General features: G+C 50.5%; 1 protein-coding gene across 5 annotated transcripts in view; it reads right to left on the bottom strand.

The window, feature by feature from the left end:
• The window catches only part of MVB12B (multivesicular body subunit 12B), a 61097-nt gene that overhangs the window by 10206 nt on the left and 31146 nt on the right, over nucleotides 1-19745 (bottom strand). For all 5 annotated transcript variants that reach the window (XM_063352775.1, XM_063352771.1, XM_063352772.1 and 2 more), the window contains one exon: nucleotides 17220-17317. In XM_063352775.1, coding sequence (XP_063208845.1) covers nucleotides 17220-17317 — 98 coding nt within the window. The remainder of the gene's footprint in view (nucleotides 1-17219; nucleotides 17318-19745) is intronic.

Below are 19745 nucleotides of genomic sequence, written 5' to 3' on the forward strand. Positions count from 1 at the left end.
GTTCTCTACACTACCCAGGGTAATAAGCACTTGTTCTTTTCTACAATGTGCACATAAAAGAGGAATCTAAATAATAATTGCTGTAATTATCTTGAAAAATATGTGGTGATTAATGGTGATTATGAAAATCTGTATAATTGTTCATTGAAATCTCCAATGATCAGATGCTTTCTTGGAACAGCCATTAACGAAGAACTTAGGAAGACAAAAAGCATCAAAACTCAAGCCAAGCTGCTGCCCGTCGGCAGCGGGCGAGGATGCGACTGCGCGCCCGGCCCAGCCTCACCCCTCCCGAACTCTCCGCAAGAGGTTCCGAGATGTCCGCGATGTGACGCGCGTGTCATTGCGGTTCAAAGCCCCAAGTTCAACCTGTTATTTATGCAAATAATTAATTACTCTTGTATCCAACTAGCAGTTTGTCGTGACACATTAATGACTTGATAGACTTCTATGAACTAGTGAACACAGGACAGCAGAGCGCTTTTATCGTCATTTAATTTAAAAACGATCCTGTGTGAAATTATCTAGTCGTGAGTGATGGAAGCATAAAGAACAGACTCAGCAAAGCTTCTTTTGGATCATTGCTTTATTAATGGTAACGTCAGGGAAATGAAAAATGCTAACATTGTCATATTTAGCTCCTGGGTATAGATGAATAGCTGCCTCAGTGCTTGGCGGGTTCAGTTTGCACACTGCAGTGAGCGCTAATTCTTCACACCACTATTGTGGGGATACACAGCCATGGAAGAGTTTATACACCTCAACTCCCAAGGAAATAACAGCTGTTTCTGCATTTAAATTCTCACCATAAGCTTTTATAGCTTTGGAGTTCTTTATTGCTATTTTTGCATGGCCTTTTACACTTGAATTTTCAACTGCTGATATTAAAAATATTTAAATAAATAAATCCCTTGCAAAACACTTTCCTGCACGACTTTGAAAACTAAGCATTGCGAATCCAAACCAACAAAAAAAGCCCAACACTGACTGTACTATTGCCACCTTTAAAACTTAAATGATCTTAGATTTCGGAGCAAGCTTTCTGTAATACTGCAAAAGTCTTCAGATTTTCCCCAGACCTGAAACACTAGCAGAGCGTTTATGTTTTACCAAGATGAATATCTCATAAACCAGCCTACAGCGATACCATAAAGCCAGCAAAGCTCACCCATTCAGAGAAAACCTAATTTTCAGCTAAATGACACCAGGGGAACTTGAAAGTGGGTCTTCACCAGGGGCTGGTAGGGAACGTGGGCATGGCAGCGCTGGGACCAGGTGGCTGCACGCACCCACCAGGGGAAGGCAGGGTTAAACCAGAGGGACCCGCGAGCCCCCGTCCTGCCTGGGGATGCTGCCCCCAGCACCCAGCCTGGCCTAGGGTGGGCACCCGGGCTCAAGGGAGGGCCCCTCGAACGCCAGTGCCACCTGAGGGAGAAGGCACAGCCCACATGTGGCCCTGTCCTCAGGGCGAGGAGGGCAAGAGACAGCTCTTGCCACCAGAAGCAGTGCCCTGCGTGGGGCGAGGCTGTGGCTCAGCCGCAGAGTCACCCCACAGCACACGGAGATGGCTCTGCCCTGGGGGACACCCGCTCTCTGCAATCGCGACTGTGAACGCAGGGTGACAGCACTAGGCTGGTGGCCTTCCGAGGAACAGGACAGGGACTTCCCAAGCCCTCGCAGGGCACGGGGGCTGCCGGGTCTAACACCCGCCCGCCCATCGCGGCTGCTCATGCCAGGACCCGCGCTGGGTTGGCTGACCAGCCATGGCGAGCTGGTGGGCCAGCACCGCGCTGGCCAGGCAGGGACCAGGACATCGCCCTTCATGCCCCATCCCAGCCTCTGCCCGCCATGGCCACCTCGACCCCGCGCGCACACACCAGCGCCTGCTGCGCGCCCGGCGCGAGCTCGGCACACCCCAGCCTCCACACCTGCGCCTGCAGGACAGCACGGGACACCTGCACCAACCCGGCACGTTGTGTGACCTTGGTACAGGGGGAAGTCATTCAGAAGTATGGAAAAAATGTTTTACAACAGTCTGCAACGCATCAAGGGAAGGACGCAAGCTTTTCAAAATAAACCGCACTCTCCGTAATGTAGAGCTAAGCCTCCTACTTCTGTATTTCTGTACACAGTCATTTAAATAGCAGTCTGAATAGTAAACATGTGTGTGTGCTCTCTGTGCTACCGTGCACGAGTCCCAGATGGAACACCACCACTCTGCCTTTCCAAATCACTAATGATAGCAAAACCTCAGGGGGAAAACAAAAGCAAACTCTCCCGCGAGCTCCTGCCAAGCCGGCTGCGATGGGGATCGCTGCGACCGCCCCGGGCTGCGCTCCTTGGCTGCAGACACCGCCCCCAAAATGCACACACTTCTTTCTTTAAAAAAGAAAAGTACCCAAACATTAAGACATTGACCTCGTTTCCTCTGGCTCCTCTCTGGTCCCTTTTCAGAGGGACTCAGAGCAGCCCCACAGCCGGGGACCCCCGGGCGAGGGGCAGGGGAAGGCAGAGCCACCCCCAGCCCAGCAGCCCCCCACAGCACGGCAAACCCGCCGCAGCCGCCGGCTCCCAGACATATTGCAGAGTGCGCTACCGCTCGGGCTCGCCATCTGTGCTGTTCCCACAGAGGCTGCCGTCGCCGGCTGTGCCGAGGGGATCCGTGGGTTGCTGGCCCTGCGCGGCCCCTTGTTAGTTGAACACGCTGACGAGAGGAGACCAGAGCAGCCGGGACGGTCCCACGCTCCGCTCGAGTGATCGGCGCAGTAGGCTCAGCTGGCAGCACTGGTGGGCTCTGCCCGCACTCCCGGCCCTGGAGGTGCCTCCAGCAGCCCCCGACCAGCCCGCGGCCACCTCGGCCCTCGCCCAGCTCCTCCAGACCTCAGCGCAGGCCGGAGCTCGCGAGACAGCCCCGAGCAGCGCACCCAGCTCCGGGGGAGCAGCAGCGCGCACCAGGGAGCTGTGGCGGCAAGCGAGGAAGCGGCACCGCGGCAGCCCCGTGCCAGTGCCCAGGGCTGGGCCAGGCAGCGGACGGCGGCAGCACCGACCCCCAGGATGCTCGGTGCGGGGAGCGGGAGAGCAGGGGCCTCCCGCGCTCTGGAAGGAAACCTCCGCCATGGGAAAGGTTTACAGCTTTCCTGTTCATCTTGAAACGACCTTGATTAAAAAACCAGACCTGGACTAAATTTTCATTTTTGCTAATTTGATTGTCAACCTTGATTTTCTCTGTTTCCTGCATAGCTCACGACATGGCACAATTAGTTCTTTACTGCTAGATCAAGCCACGACAACACTTGAGAAATACTCCTGGTTTTGATTATTTTCTTTTTTAAATAAAGTGAAGGTTAAGTACTGCATGGTGACGGCTAAGTAGTACCTCAGCGCTGCGGCCGTATCAGCACCAGAGAACATGGAGAGACTTCAAACAAGCTCTTCAAATTGCAAGTGTTTAGGAGCTCTTGATTTTATTATTTTTTAATAAAATGTCCCCTTTGAAGTCTCCGCACCACACTAAACTTCAAAGATCACACCTAAGCATGTGCTACTTCCAAGCAACAACCCTTAATTAATTATACCGGAGCAGATACAAACCAGGGCCCGGCGCGGGGCTGCGGCAGCGCCGGGGCAGGGCCCGCTGGAGGACGGGGCGACGAAGCGGAGGCACCGCTCCAGCCCGCGCACGGCCGCCGCGCTGAAGAGAAACACAGGCGCTTTTCAATTACTTTCAGCTCTGGCTGTAATGACAGACAGACTCCTTGGAAGTCATTAAACATGTAATGTCTGTCTGCCGCAGAGGCAGGGAGGCGCAGGCAGGACTGGGGCTGGAGCAAGCTGTTGCAAACAGCATCTCGGGAAGCACCCACAATAGCTGCAGTGTTCCCCGGCCGGTGGCTGTAAATCCTCCCTCTTGATGAGAGAAACATCCTGTTGGGGAACGGCTGCTTCCTCCCAGCACTGGTGGGTTTTGCACTTCAGTCATTCCAGTTCTGCAGGTTAGGAGCAGGGTAGGTTAAAGAAACACACTGCGTTTTGTTAACAATTTCTGGCCCTGGAAGCTTTGATTTCCCCTTGCTGAGACCCCCCCCGAAGGGGTGATTTCATACCACAGGGACAGGGAGGTTGTCACTGTGAGGGTACCGGGTCCCCCGACTCGGAATCCTCTCCGGACAGGGCCAGGGCACCGGGCAGCAGCAGACGCTCACGCTTGCAACGACTTGCTGCGAACTGGCCCACCACCAGCACTGTCACCTCCAGCTGTGCACTGGGCCACCATCTGTCCCACAGGGCTCCCTGGGGAGATAAGGGTGCACAGCACCCTCTCTTAACAAGGTTTTATTTTAAAGGACTTTTCTTAAACACACAGGCAGCTTTTTGCTTCCAGTAAAAGAAGGGAATGAAGACGGATGAGCTGTCCTGAAAGCCCCATGCTCTCCACACCGCGGGCACTGCTAAAGGGGAACGGAAAGCAGAAACTCACCACGAGCACGGCCACAAAGGCCATGACACCCTCGCCTCCTGCACACCGAATGTGGGCTCCCACCATCCAGGGATATAACACTCATCCAGCCAGAAGAGCCGTGCCACAGCCCCAGAGCCGATGTCTCCAGTGCAGGAGGGGACAGCAGCACGGCAAGGGCGAGTGCGGGAGAGGATGGCAGCATGGCAAGGGCGAAGGCCGTCTGCAGGAGACGGCGCCCAGCGCCGGCGTCTGGGGAGGACTCTCACCCAACGCCGGGGTCTGGGGAGGACTCTCACCCAACGCCGGGGGTCTGGGGAGGACTCTCACCCAGCGCCGGGGGTCTGGGGAGGACTCTCACCCAGCGCCGGGGGTCTGGGGAGGACTCTCACCCAGCGCCGGGGGTCTGGGGAGGACTCTCACCCAGCGCCGGGGGTCTGGGGAGGACTCTCACCCAGCGCCGGGGGTCTGGGGAGGACTCTCACCCAGCGCCGGGGGTCTGGGGAGGACTCTCACCCAGCGCCGGGGGTCTCCCTAAGCCGGACCATGGAGCCATGGCCCCGCAGAGCCACAGGCTCTTTTGCAGGAGGAGATCCACCATGCCACGCACAGCAACTCGGGATCCAGCTCTCCTAATGTAATTTAATTTTTAAGTGCTCAGAGTCATTAGTGTAGCCACATATTTCTATCAGGTAAATTTCATTTGCATATGCAAATTATATCTAAATACACTGCACCATTAATATGATCACTAATTACATAATAATAGTCACCAATCTCCACACAGATCAAACTTACAGTTTTGTAGCTATTAAGGAAATTGTGCTTTGTAATTAAGATAATCCTCATTTCCAGATGCTAATTAACTATATAATAATTAGCTTCTTTTGCTAATGCAAATTAAGTATTTTCATCCTTATTGGTAAAAGAGTTGCTTATCACTTAAAAAAAGAGACAACCTAGAAATAATCCCTCCTCCCCCTTAAAGGTGAAAAGGTAACCCCATTTTTATCAGTCTCATTTGCAAATGCAAATTAGCCCTGATTAATTGAGTCACAGATAAATGCGCCCGTCTCATAGCATGGACGGCTGCCCGGAGCTTCTCTCCTGCCCTCGGAGGAGAAGGACCACTGGTGGCCACGGGGTTGCCCACCCGGGCACAGCTCCTCTCCCGGTGGTGCTGCCAAGCCCCGGCCCAGTGCGCGGCAGGGAGCAGCTGCGAGCCCTACCCGGGCCAGGCCATGGCGTGCCTGTGCCAGCCGCCGTGCAGAGCCACGACAGCGCCCGGCTTGTGCCATGACGGCAGCCGGCTCGTGCCATGGCGGTGGGCGCAGGGCAGGAGCCCTCCCTGGCGCCCAACAGCCGCCCCGGGCCAGCCCGGCCGCCTTGGCAGGGCTCAGCTTCAGCGGCAGCGCATTCATCATCCGCTAAACCAATCCACCCGCTCCGCACCACCATTTGTCATTAATTATGCTAATCAGCAAACCATTACTCTCTGATGACACCACGGCACTTATTAGCTAGTTATGGCTTTTCAAAAGCACAGCTTATTGTGTATGCAAGTGCCGCGCATACATTAGCCTACAGGGAAGAAATGTCCAATTATGAAAAGAAGAAATTTGCTATTATCTCCTTCTAACAAACCAATTTAGTAATTATAAAAGTCTCTGAACTCAGAAGGATTTTTTAAGAAGAGCTGAGTGATGAAACTGGAGAATTTTGTTTGCAATAACTTTCCGAGTTGGAACTAAAGTGACAATAGGGGAATGAACAGTTTTTATTATCATAATTATAATTCTCGCATCTTAACTTCAGATGATCAAAAAGCAGAATTAATCTAAAAGCACGACTGTATTCAGCTCTTTCCTTAAAGTTTAAATTTATTTATTTCAGTAGATATACAACCAAATTATTGTAACTTGTTACAGATATTATCGCAGGTCTGGCCTATTCCCAGCCCGCAGCGCTACCCCAGAGGCGGTTATACGAGCGCCAGCATCCCCTGCTCAGCCCTGGGGACGCCGCGCCGTGAGCGGGACTGGCCGACCTTGGCGGGGCGCAGGTAGCGCGCGCCGGAGGGACGCGGGAGGCACACGCAGCCGCCCAGCGGGGACACGGACACAGCCCTAGGGCACCAAAGCGATGGCAGAGGGTGCCCGAGGCCTCGGCTGAAAACCAGCCTTGTTGGAGCACCCAGTTCATTTACCATCCCCGAGTTGTTTTGCTCACTGCGAGAGGAACACCACTAGTTTTAGAAGCTTAATATGTGTTAAGAGCTCATTAATATCATCAGAGTAAATGGGCCTATTAAAACATCTTTAAGCAATATCTGAACATAAATCTCCCTAAACTATATTTAATGACTGTACTTAAGATACATTATATGCAAGTCTTAATGAGACATTAGATAGCATTTTGAAGATTAAAATTAGAGAATCCATATAAAGTCTGTCCACTTAATGTAGCCTTAAGCTACACTGATGAAAAGCATTACTACCAAATTATTACTTCATTAGAACAAATATTTTCTAATCATTTCTGATTTATGCCATTAGTTGTCTCCATATATATTATTCGTATATATATAAGAGTATACACAAAACAATTTTCTAGTTCCACAGGAGATGGGAGAAATTTTGAGCTTTTTAATGGCTGAGTTAATTACTCGTCTTTTTTCTATTGAGTTAAAAATAAGCACTCTTTATAAAAGTCCATTTACTGTATCCCCACTTTCCTAATTTAATTGGAGATTTTAATTCCATTAACCACAAGGTCATTTTTTAAACACTTACTGGTTTGCTTTGCAAAGATTCGTAAGAGGGTTTAGTGGTGGTTTTGGCAGTGTTGGGTTGACGGTTGGACTTGATCTTAAAGGTCCCTTCCAGGAACGATTCTATGGTTCCATAAGATGTCTTGGACTCAGCCCCTCCGTGTCCCTTCAGCCCCTCCGTGAAGGTCCTAGCATGGCGGCAGAGACCCCAGGACGAAGCCCGAGGGACACGCAGGACCCTGCACCGCACGGCTGCTCAGTGGCGACGGCACAAACTCACGCACGGCTCCGTCGGGAGGAAGGCGGCAGCACAGCACGACAAGGGACGGGACGCGACATCAAAATTAACCAGGGCCCGCGGCAGCGCGTGAATGCCCATTGCTCCAGGAAGCCCTGCCCATGGCAAGCCCGCGGGATGGGCGCCCGCTGCCGGGACACGGCACGGCACAGCCCGGACACAGAGCAGCACTGCCGGGAGAGCGCGGCGGCGGCGGGACACCTCCTCCAACTACTGAGTCACCGCCAAAACGAATTGCAATAACCTTATTAGCAAGAGGGCTTTATGTGTGGTTTATTTTGTATAAACAGCTTTTCATTAGATAAATGAAGCCCAACAACCTTTATAAATGTTTTCAATTATGAAATTATGCCATTGAGATATCCGGATGACGATAATCAGGGAAAACACCAGTGACACCTCTTGATAGGAGTCAGAGCGTGCTGCCTGGATGACTGCTCCTCCCAATAAAATACAGCCTCGCCACACCAGTCATTTAAAAAAATCCCTCTTTATTAGATGAAATCTGTAGCAACAAGACTATTTTCATTTGTTCTGCCCAAGTCTTCTATCCAAAAGAGAGAACATCTCATTGTAACAATTTTGCATTTTTAACTGTGCAAATTAAGCATTCTTCATAAATAACAGCCTGGTTTTCTGCACTAGAACTCCTTTTTATTAGCAGCACAGTAACGAACAATGAGCAATGTGTTCTATTATTCTTTGTCAAATCACAGAATGCTACATTAGAATAACTCTGCTGGTCAATGTAATATAGTAGATTAAATTCAACTTCTGTGCAAAAACCACTGTAAAACAGCATGATAAGAAGGCTATAAAAAATTTAATTTTACTCCAAACTCCATCAGAAAAAAAAAAATGGTGTGAAAAGTAATTTTGCATAATCAGTACACGCCATCTGGAACAATTAACCGATTTCTATAGAACTATGAGGATCAGTCATATCTGCTTATTAAAGATCAGAAATTATACAAGTAATAAATCCTTGAAAAAACTAAGCGTACTCCCGCCTGTCAACGCTATTTTAACTTCAAATACTGAAGAACGCCTGATAAGGCTGAAAAGAAGAGATTAATATATGCAAATTACATCCAGCATTTAAAATCCCCAACAACTGTCTCCGGTTTTCTGTCCCTTATTGCTGCCTTTATGTTTTATTCATACACCAACTCACCTGTCACTTCATAAGCTATAATATTATGGGGGTATTATTAAACAGCATAAAGCCGTGCTTTAATTGGAAAGCTTCATTGCATTTTCCAATTATTTGGAGTAAATTAAAAGCAGATGCACATAGTTTAATAAGGAGTCTAATATCAGTTCCGGGAAATCAAAATTCATTGTCATTACTATGCCGTGATAGTTTTGCAAACTGTACTCAATTTCTGAGGTTTTGAAAAGAAAATCTGTCTGTGCAATCTGTTAATTGTCATTCGGTTAATAACTGTTTAAATATCCAAACCACAGAGTGGCTTCCTATTTAAAAAAAATTAAACTACGGCACTCCGAAAAGCAAAACAAACCTAGCGCAGCCGGCCGCAAAGGTTGTGCTCGCCACGCGTCCCGCCGGCTCCTCCTGCGGCGGGCAGGTTCCTGCCAGCAGCGCCACGAGCACCGAGCTGCACCCCTGCCCTGGCGGGGCTGCACCGCAGCGGGGTCCCCCCGGCGTCACCTCCCGCCCTCGACACAGCCCCGCTCCAGCCGCTCGCCGTGGCTGCGCCCCGCACGCCGCGCGGCGTCAACGCCTGCGCCACCACCCACGCCGCCGCCGGGAGAGACCCTGCCGTACACCTGCTCATGCATAATTCACAGCGTGGGGGCAGCAGCCAGAGAATCCTCCCAGCAGAGATCAGCCGGCAGCTTCCTCGGAAGGTGACGTGTGATCCCAGAAAAGTGGGCAAAGGCTGTATGCGTGGTGCGGTACAGCGGGAGAAGGCACGCCACGCCGGCCTCGCGGGACAGCCGAGGGAACACGGAGCCACGGCCAGAGCTGTCGCGCTCTTGTGCACGTACGCGGCAGTGAGGAGATGAAGATAAAGAATGCCACTTCGGACAAGAGCAGGTTAATCAGAAAATCACACGTCTGAAAAACGACACGGGCGGGAGGACTCGTGGCTTCATCTTTCACCGTTTGGGCCGAGCCTGCCCGAGCGCAGCACGGATAACCCAGCAGTACCCGGCAGCTGCAGGCACACAGGGAATCGGCACACCATGGATGAGCTAATTTAATAAGAAATACACTTTTTTGAATCTTGTTAAATACAGTATTAAGTAACACTTACATTTCCCCTCCTGAAATACGCAGCTGCAGCATTTTACAGGAGACTTCAGTCTCCCTGAACTGCTGGATATTAATAGAGCCTTTTATATTTTGAAGATTATCCAGGTCTCTTAGTCCAAATTGGAAATTGCAATAGGGCAAAGAACAGGCTGACTTTAATCTCAGCCTCAGTAAAGAGGTTTCAATGCAGAATAAAGCTTGTGTCACAACTTGTCTGTTTTTTTGGACCATCCTGATTAAAATTCAGTGTCACAAAAAATAAATTTAGTTCCGCTTCTATTCTTAAGAAGCGCAAAGAACACACACGTGGGAATCGGGATCGACAGGAAAATGTAGCACAGAGCCTCCCCCTTTAGAGAGCGGAATGTACTAAAACACTCAAACAGAGGAGGGTATCGCAAAACCACCAGAAACTATGCTGGAAGATGAAGATAAAAGCAATTCTTGTGCAGTGATCCAAAAAATAGCATCTTCCTTTTTTTCAAAATTACCTGTTTTAATAAAGCAGACACACTGTGCCAAGTGAACCATTTAATTATCTGCAAAAATGATGAAGCAAAACAATAGTTTGCAAAAATAAATGACTAACCTCTGATTAAAACGTCTGTCCTTATTACATACAGATAAAAGATACAGTATCTTTTAAAAGGAAATGTACATTGAAGAGAAGTAAGTGGCAGCTGTGGCACAGATAACCTGACATTTTGCAACAAGAAAGAAGCTGACATATGGGCACCGAAATGGAATGAAATCTTAATTTTTCTTCCATTTCTTAATCTAGAAAGACCTCAGAAAGATTTCTTTTGTAATTAAATAAAAAAGTGTAAAAACAAGAAAAAAAAAAAGGGGGGGGGTACAAGCAACGAGGCACTCGGAGTCCCTCGCTGAGCAGGGGTAACACAAAGTGCACCCCCAGCCTGGCCCCGCAGCGGGGGCTCTGGTCACCCTCCCGGGGCACCCTCCAGCCCCCCCGGGCAGCCCCGGGCCTCGGAGCAGAACTGTCGGCCCCGCTGAACACGCGGAAGGAGCTCCGGAAAGGAAGGAGGAATCTGGGAGCAAACTGCTGCCGCAAGAGCGGCGTGTGAAACAAACGCTTCCAACAAAGCTGCCCAGAGAAACCACAGCTGCCCCCCGCCAAGACCGGCATCACCCAATACAGAACAGCAACTCCGTTTCCTTTTCAGGAATTCACTGGCTTTGATGTTTTTCCAGATCATTACCAGCAGTTTCTACTCTCTGCTGCCTCCAGAGACCTGGGTTACAAACCAGTGCAGATGAACACCAAGCCCTGCTGGATTTCCTACCCGGGCTAAGGAGCATCCCCCTCTTCCCGCAGCGGCCCCGGGGCGCCGACCCCCGCACCCCCTCCCGCGGGGAAGCTCCCCTGGGTGACCCAGGGGGTCCAACTCCGACTGGAACCAGCGATTGCAAACGCTTCCCGCCCCAGCTGCAGCCCGACCCCCCCACCTCGCGGCCACGACTTCCACCACTCGCCTGTGCCCAGTCACTACCCGCGGCCCAGCAGAGCGCGCACAAACCCGTCCCGCTACCCCGGCAGACCACAAAGGGTGTTCTGACCTTTCTACAAAGTGTCTTAAAGAGGAAAATAAATATTTAAATATCAGAAAGAATTATTTATATTTGAAATGTAACAATAAATAAACATTTAAATAAATAGTTACCTCCTTAAGGTAAATATTTAAGGTAACAAATATTGGTGCACAGTTCCAAAATAAACAAGCTGGAGCCCTGGAGACAGCATGCTACCTCTGAGAGCTGCCCACAAAAACATCCTTCTTCAGGGCGAGCTGGCAAACACGCGACAGCCGACGCCAAGCGGCACCTGGCTGCCTTTCCCTTCCTTGATGCTCAGTCCAGTTTCTCTGGGAAAAATACTTCCCACAAGCAACTGTGTTGACAACGTGGTTAAAGACAAATCACAAAATAGTACTTTTAAGATAAGAAATATAGATAAAGGCATTCCTGCATCAAATAACTGCTTTGAAAACACGTCGCTCCTAAGCAAACGGCCGGCCGGTATTGCAGCCTGGAACGCTGCTTCCCAGCAGATAAAGTGTGTGACACGTCCCAGGATGTGACATCTCGGGTCTGGCACTTGTGTTCAAAAAAACGAAACTCCGTCCTACCCAAGGGTAACTGCGATCACCTTGTTATCTCCCAGTTGCTGCTAGAACAACCACCCTTCACGACAGGATTATATGACTGAAGTTACGTTTCTGACTACGAGACGACAGCTGTAGCAGTATCTGTAAATTCATACACTTGCTTCATACACAAAATTGGGACAGAGAGGCTCTAATTACTTTGTACGCACACCGTGACGGGCCTGTGCAGAAGTACCTGGTACGCGCCATGCAACACCATTTCTGTCTTGACAGTCAGAGCAAGTCAAGAGAAGGTGCAATTATCAACTATCCTATATTCCAACTCCCTAAGTTTGTACGCTACAACCGACAAACACATCCACCTGCAACACGACTTGGAAGTTGGGTACAGTAAAATTTCAGGGCAAAAGACGGCCATCCTACCCAGCAGCGCACAGGGTGCCACACCGAAGCCAGCAGCGGCTCTGCCCACCTGACTTCAGCAGGGAAAGCCTGCGCTGCGGGGAGGGACGCGCCTTGGAGCACCCCGTGACACCCCAGAAACCACAGCTGAGCCCGTAACAATCTCATTTTGCAAACTCGGTCACTAGTTTCCAGCCCAACACCCTGCCACGTGCCCTGCAAGGTGCACGAGGACTTTTTTCCATCCCTAATCCTCTCTCTGAGACAAGTGGGCTGGGCACGTCTCAGACTGGCAGGTCGAAAGGATTCTGAAAGCGCAGACGCAGCCCCGAGCCGGTGCGGGACGGGAGGCTCTGCCAGCACTGTCCCCCCTCAAGAGGTCGTGCATGGCCGGCGGAGCAGCCGCCACGCTGCCGGCCTCGTCCCCAGGCACAGACAGCTCGCGCCTGCAACCGGAATTTGAAGGGGGCTTTCAATGGAAAATTTTGTAATTCGAAAGGTTTACGTTTCAGTGGCACTTACACAGCAGAAAACTTATTGGAGACAGGATGCCCAAGAGGCACCAGCATACTGGTGTGAAACACGCTGTTTATTAACTTCAGGGAGCTACGGCAGTATCTGAGCCCATCCAATTAGCGGGGCCTGCAGGAGTATTTGCACTCCTAAATCTCTTGGCTTCTGAAAGGGTTAAAGCTTATTATTAGCATATAATTTACAGGTCCTTTCTCCCAGGAAAGAAATAATGCACAGTAAATGCCACATTCATTTTAATAATACATGTTACAGTCTGTGCCCAACATCTGCACAAAGGTAAAGCAGACAGATTTTTTTGACATGTCCCACTCTGCCACCCAAACACAGGCTTTTTGTTTCTTAAGTGACGGAAGGTTTAATCAAGAAAGCAGGCAATTCATCAATCGAAACAAGGCTGCTCGCACCGCCCTGACAGCACACACATGGTTTTATACAGAAGAAACCTGGCCACCTGTCAGCAGCACCTTTTACATCAGGATATACAAATACACCGAGTGATCAATCCTCCAAGCTCTTCCCATCCGTTTCTTCGTTTTCTTATTATATTTTTCTTTATGCTAGATGTTGCGCTCATTCTCTGCTGGGATAGATGGGAGACAAGGCAAGCTATGGCTGTTTATACACTATCATAAAAATTTATATACCCTTAGAGTGACTTATTTCCCTTCTATTTGAGTACCATTATTATAAATAATTTTTCACTTCATTCAGGAATTTTCCCTGTACGTTATTATCTGTGGCTGCCTGAGAGGGCTCCCTCTCTCCCTCACTGTCCTTGTGGCTCTGATAAGCCAAAGCAATATGCAGCCAGAAGATGCTGAAGGCTGAAATGAAGGCAGTATGTAGTCACAACAACATCTTAATTAAGCTGAAGGCCATGAAGAAAGACTACGCTGTGAAATACTGAGCAGTGTCTGTCGACAGGTCTGTCTGGAGCGAGGCATTCTTCTTCCAGCAGCTGCCCGTTCCAACGCGCACATTAAACCTGTCAGCTCCCGGCAGCACCCAGACACCTTCTGCACACCGGCTTAGGAATGATTCTGCCTTTCGGTCCCGGGTGGGATGGGAGCCTCCGGGCGCGGGGGGCAATGCCAGCAGCACAGGCGGCAGCACTGCGCCGCAGCGGCACGTGGTGGGCTCCCGGCAATAGTTTCCTATATGCACCTTGTCAAAGACTGATTCATTAGTTTACCGTGCAAAGAGGAGTCTCCCTAACTTTGAATGTTTCATTGCCAAGACTGGAAACAACAAAAGGCTGGTTAAAAACTGTAATTACTACTTTCAGGTCCATTTTTTCCTCGACTCCAGCTTTGTGATAATAATTATATTACACACCCCAAGGAATAACGGGACAGTTCCAGTGGGGATCTGGCTATTTCTGCCAAAGTGTATTTTGAGATACAGAGGAGGCTCAACAGCCAAAATTCACTTCACCTTCCATAAATAGGCTATACCCCAGATGGAAGTGTCCTTTTCATTGACTACTGAGAAAATCTTGGGTGTCTACAGACAGAGAACCGAGACCGTGGTGCAGCTCTTAATTTTCCCCTCCATTACAGCCCACCCTGTGCCCCCACAAGAGCTCAGACTGAGGCAGTACCAAAATTGGAAGGTAAGAGACGGTTTGTAACGGCTTTTGTTTCCCTGCGCCAGCACCAGGAAACCTCCCATTTTGCTGCGAGCCAAGAGAGGGAGCCCGCAGGCTCATCCATGCACGGTAGGGCCGGAGCGGAGTCCTGCACCCACCGGCGCCCCGGTCACCTCACCCGCCACGCTGCCCGCTCGCTGCCGCACACCTTCCCCGGCATCAGGGCCCGCAGCAAAAGCACGCTGCAGCCAGGACCCACCGTGGCAAACCACCTCCCGGCAGAGCAATTAGGGACGACAGTGGAAGCGCGTTAATAAATTTCCCGTTGCCATGGCACTGCAGCGAGGCACTCGCATTGCGGCGCAGCTAAAACGGACTGGCTGCAAACTGCACCGACGTAACAGGAAACTTCGGAATGGTTTCCACAGCGCGTCTGGGGGCTAATCCACCTCGGCAACGTGTAAGCACGCAAAGGGAATTGTCCCAGCACCTCATCACAGCTGCTGAAAAGGCAGCAGTGGTCAGGAGTTACGCATGAAGATCCCTGCCAATGCACAGGATGTTTCATATGACGAGACCCTTTGCTCAGAAAGGATCGCAGCTGCAATAGCCATTACAGCACACGTATGCACAACAGCTTGTATAACAACGTGTCTGGAGGAGAATGTGCAGTTGGGGGGAAAAAAAAAAGTTATATACTTGGACTGAAACGTGCTCATGCAAATGTGGACTAATGCCATGCCCAGTTCTGCAGGCCTGTTTTCTGCTTTGCCTATCGTTATCGTATCTGGTAAAGCGTTCAGGTTCTTTGCAGAACGGGCACCTTTCCAGGCTGCACTGCAAGCAGAGGCCGTCTGCGGGAAGCCCCGGACCAGAAGCGTTCTCGCTAATATCCACGCAGAGTTGCTGCCTCGCTGTTTGTGCATTTGATGCTTTCTCAGGAGAGAAAGCGCAGCTTCCGTCCTCCATGCAGGACCGTCTCACGTGAACGCAAGAGCATGCCTTCCCTTACATTTCTAAATCTATTAGGGCAGGAGAGTAACAAGGAAAACGAGTACTGACAAGAATTATGCAATTGTTATATTCCATCTATTTAGGAACCCGAAGCTGCAGTTTCAGTCAGAGATTACCTTTTAAATAACCCTTTGATTATGGTACATGAATTAATGCCATGTTCCCATGTTAGAAGTGTCACTCACTATTAATAGCAAGAACCTGTGAATGGCACATTTTTGCCATCTTCTCTTCCCTGATTATGCACAAGCACTATCTATTGTACAGCCCACTGAAGCCACTGCTGCTTTTTCTGGGTTTCCAAGCTGTCCTGAAATCTGAAGTTCTCCTTCAGCCAGATGAAGGGACTGTACCTTCATTAGGTTTTGACAGAGTCAGGTTTAAAGCCAATATTTTTCTCCTCTCGCAAAAATGACATAACAAAGAGAAAACTGTGGCTAAGTGTGATTCTACCACGCCTATCACAATATTTGTTCAGGTGTAACATTACTCCAAGAAAAATAATTCTAAGGAAAACCCTCTTGCACCCCAGCACTCCTCGGCTGAAGCCCAGAATACGAGCCAGCCCCAGCGCAGGAGAGGCAGGTGAAACCCACTGTTGCACCCCAGCTGCACCTCACGTTTTTCTTTAGTTTGCAGAACCAAAAGCCCTTTTGCTGTGGTTCATGAGTAGCTTCCAGACCACACAGCTCTCGGCACACCCAGGAGTGACAGACTCCATGCGGTACAAGGCTGTAAAGCATCCCTGTCTCTCACTCCCAGAGGCATTTCTTCCCGGGCCCAGAGCACCAGGCTACGCTCTTTTTTAGCTCGCTCCTCCTTGCAGAAAGGCAGGACCCGCTCCGGAGGGGCAGAGCTGTCAGGGGCAGCTCACAGGGACCCCAGCTCCAAACTGAACCCCCTGTATCATCCTGACGCACAGTAACAAGTACCTGTACCTGCAGGGGCGAAGGAGTGGGCTTGAGCCTCACCGCTCTAGTTAAATACACATTTTCCCTGCAGACTAGTACTAGTTAAAAATAAAAAACAGCTAAAATATTCATTGGCAGAATTTTTTTTACACAATGACACCTGGAAACTATCACTAGCTCTAGCACTTGTATACTCGCCTGGAATGGTGAACAGAGAGAAAGCTGCAGCTAGAGAGACCAAGCGTGCATGTGCAAGCACACGCTTCTTAAAAATAACACAGAACCCCCCCATATCCTAACATCCAGTTTCAAATTTGCCCTAATACTGGCAAATCTAATGCAGTACCAGTATTCAGAATATAGAAATTAGAAAGAGTAAACATCTCATCTTTTTTTAACGTGTCTGTTGAGTGTAGCAAAGAGCAGTGTGTACAAAACTCATTCTTGCTAAGCAGGACAAAGCCTCCCGTGAAATGGGCAGAGATGTCGTCTCTTATGACTCACCTGTGAGACCATGAAAAAGATGAGGAGGAAAGTTTGTGTCAGTGTTGCTTTCCATCACAGCTCTCCTCTAGCACCTCTGCAGGCAGCAGCAACCCTCCCCAAGGGCTGCGATCGGTGATGAGTACCATTTGCTGCCAGTAACACGTGTGCCTGGGCACTTTCTGGGGTCTCTCTGCACCCCTTCTGCTCCCGATATTTACACAGCACCACGGAAAAGCCGGGTGTGTGTTCCATGGGTACCACACACGGGGCTGGTTGTGTGAGCAGGGCTGCTTTGCTTGGTTACACTTCTGATTACACAGAAGAGCAGAGAAACCATTGCGTGCGCAGCTTACCTGATATGGCATACAAATTTGAGTGCTGGTGCTCCAAGTCCAGGCGAGTGCTGTGACTTTTCCCTCGAAAGCTGGCGGGAAGCGTCAGTGAGATATGTCTAAGGAAGAGAGATGGGAAACGGAGATGATGTTACTACAGAGTGGAAGATGCTGCTGCCATCGGCTCGCTCTTGCCTGATGGTTCCAACCAGGTTAAGCAGCAAACATCAATTTTAACAAATACGAAGAGGAGGCCAAGGCGGTGATTCAGCCATTACAACCAAGGCTGGTTCAGATGTTTTACCGGCTCCTCAGTCCAGCTGTGAGCAGGGCTGTCTACACCCCAGCGCAAACCCCCTCCGCGCCGCTGAACACTGGACTCGGCCAACATCCGAAGCGCCAAAGGCAGCCATCCCCCTCCGGCAGGACGCGGAGGCTCCTTGCGAGCCGGCACCGGGGACAGCCTGCGCATGGCTGGGGAGAGCCATTCCCCCCGCACCAGCCTCAGACGGCATCGAGAGCGCGGCCAAACACCCTGTGGGACTCAGCCGCGCCTCCTTCAAGGTAGAGAGCGTTAACAGCAAGTGCTCTGGATTTATCTGTGCCAAAAAATTCTGAGTACATTCATAAATACGATCTTTGAAACTCTCTTGATGACGAAGGCCTGCCCAAACCTACCCAGGGCCCGCTGCATGCTCCCGCGCTCCCCGAGGCAGGGCCGATGCAGCCCCTGAGCAGAGGGAAGCCAAATTACACTCATCACCTCTAGCTGCAGCCCCACGGCCTCCCTCCCACCATCGCCCTGCTCAGCATTCCTGCAGCAGAGAGATTTGTTACACCTTCCATTAAACCTTCCTAGGAATAGGAAAAAACACAGCTCATGGAAGTGAAGTTGAAAGTATTTTCAGCGGTTCCGAGCCTATTAAAAGCAAAACCCAGCACACGGCAAACCTGGACATGGGCTAGAAGATGAGGTGGGCGACCTTCCCAGGACCAGGCGGTGCAGGAGGGTGGGATGTGGCACTCAGCGAGCCCCGCTCCTGGCAGGCCCTGGGCCCGAGCCGGGGCTGCACGCAGAGCTGCCAGACCTGGAGTCATGCGGTGCCAGGCTCTGGCACCGCAGACGGACCTGACAGACCCACGGACAGGACAGGACCAGCCAGTGGTGGCACCCTGACAGCAGGACACAGCCCAGGACAGCTCAAGCGGGGCTGCTGGCCATGGGGGACATGGCACTGCCTCCGCCATCACGGTGCCCCCGGCGCGGCCAGCGTGGTGCCCAGCCAGCCACGGGGCTCCCCTGAGAAGTCTGCCAGGAGAAAAGGCTTTTTGCTAGTAACCGCTACTGATAGCCCACAGATTTCCACGCTTTGATGAGAAAGTCAGGCTTTTTCCCTTCTAATTCAAACCTGTATTTTTCTAACGCTGATCCCAGGTCTGTGTGAAATTTTTATAAAACACCGTCATTAATCTTCTGGACCCCATTGCCATACGTAATGAAGATGTTCCCTTTTCACAGAAGGGCTTAGCGCAGCGCGAGAGCCGAGGCAGCAGCTACTATTTCCCACCAGCGAGAGCTACTGGCCACGGCCAGACCCCTGGCATCGCCCTCCTGCCCGGAAAACCTCGTGTCCTCCCCCAAACGCCCTACCTGCGAGAAAGTGCCTGTGCATTCTCCAGCAGAGCATCAAATCCACGTTCTTAGCTAGCAGGTTTTATCTATCGAGCAAATCATCTGGAAATTATCTGCCTTTAAAAACAGCACACATTTTGTGAAGAACTATGTATTTTTAGACCGTGATGCAGCTGATGGTGAACAGCACGGATAAAATAAGAAAAAGCAAACCTCAGTTTGAGTTTGCTTGTGCTTCCCAAAGCTCTTTCTAACCAAAAAAAGATGGTGTGAAAATATTTTCGAATTTGGCTAACAGTTTGCTGTTTAAAACACAATCCATATGAGTCTCTTTGCGAGCAGAGGCAGGTTTGTCATGAACACACTTTAAAACAGAAGACCAGTGCCTGTAGGCATTACATGCTTTTCATTTGTTTTTTAATAGCAGTATCCAAAAATACTTTCCGAGGCACCAAAACAGCTAAACAGAAAGACTTTTGAATTTCTCTTGCTTGTAAGGGGGACTGCTTTCTTCATCCCAAACAAAACAGCAGGAATTGGTTTGGAAGTAAACAAAGCAGATCTACATAAAAAGCCCATCTCTGAGCAGAGTATTTTAAAAGTTTCTACCAGCTTCTGCTGCGGGAGAGGCTGACCCCCTGCCACCCCGCCAGCCCTTTTCTGCAGCCCAGGCTGCGAGAGAGGTGATGAGCGTCCCTTCGGCCAGAGGGGACGGTCCCACGGGTGGCTCGCAGCGGGCACCGCGTCAGCGCCAGGAAGGGGCCGTCGCGCAGCAGCCTTCCAGTAGAGCTACGAATCCTTCCTCTGCAAAAGGCTTTCTGACCCAAGTCCCCGGTCGCCACTGGTGCGTCTGGCAGCTCACACAGGCACCAGGCTTCCCGATCGCCATATGCTGAAGCGGTGCGCACGTTCCA

The sequence above is a fragment of the Chroicocephalus ridibundus genome, chromosome 15, assembly GCF_963924245.1.
Source record: "Chroicocephalus ridibundus chromosome 15, bChrRid1.1, whole genome shotgun sequence".
NCBI lineage: Eukaryota > Metazoa > Chordata > Aves > Charadriiformes > Laridae > Chroicocephalus > Chroicocephalus ridibundus.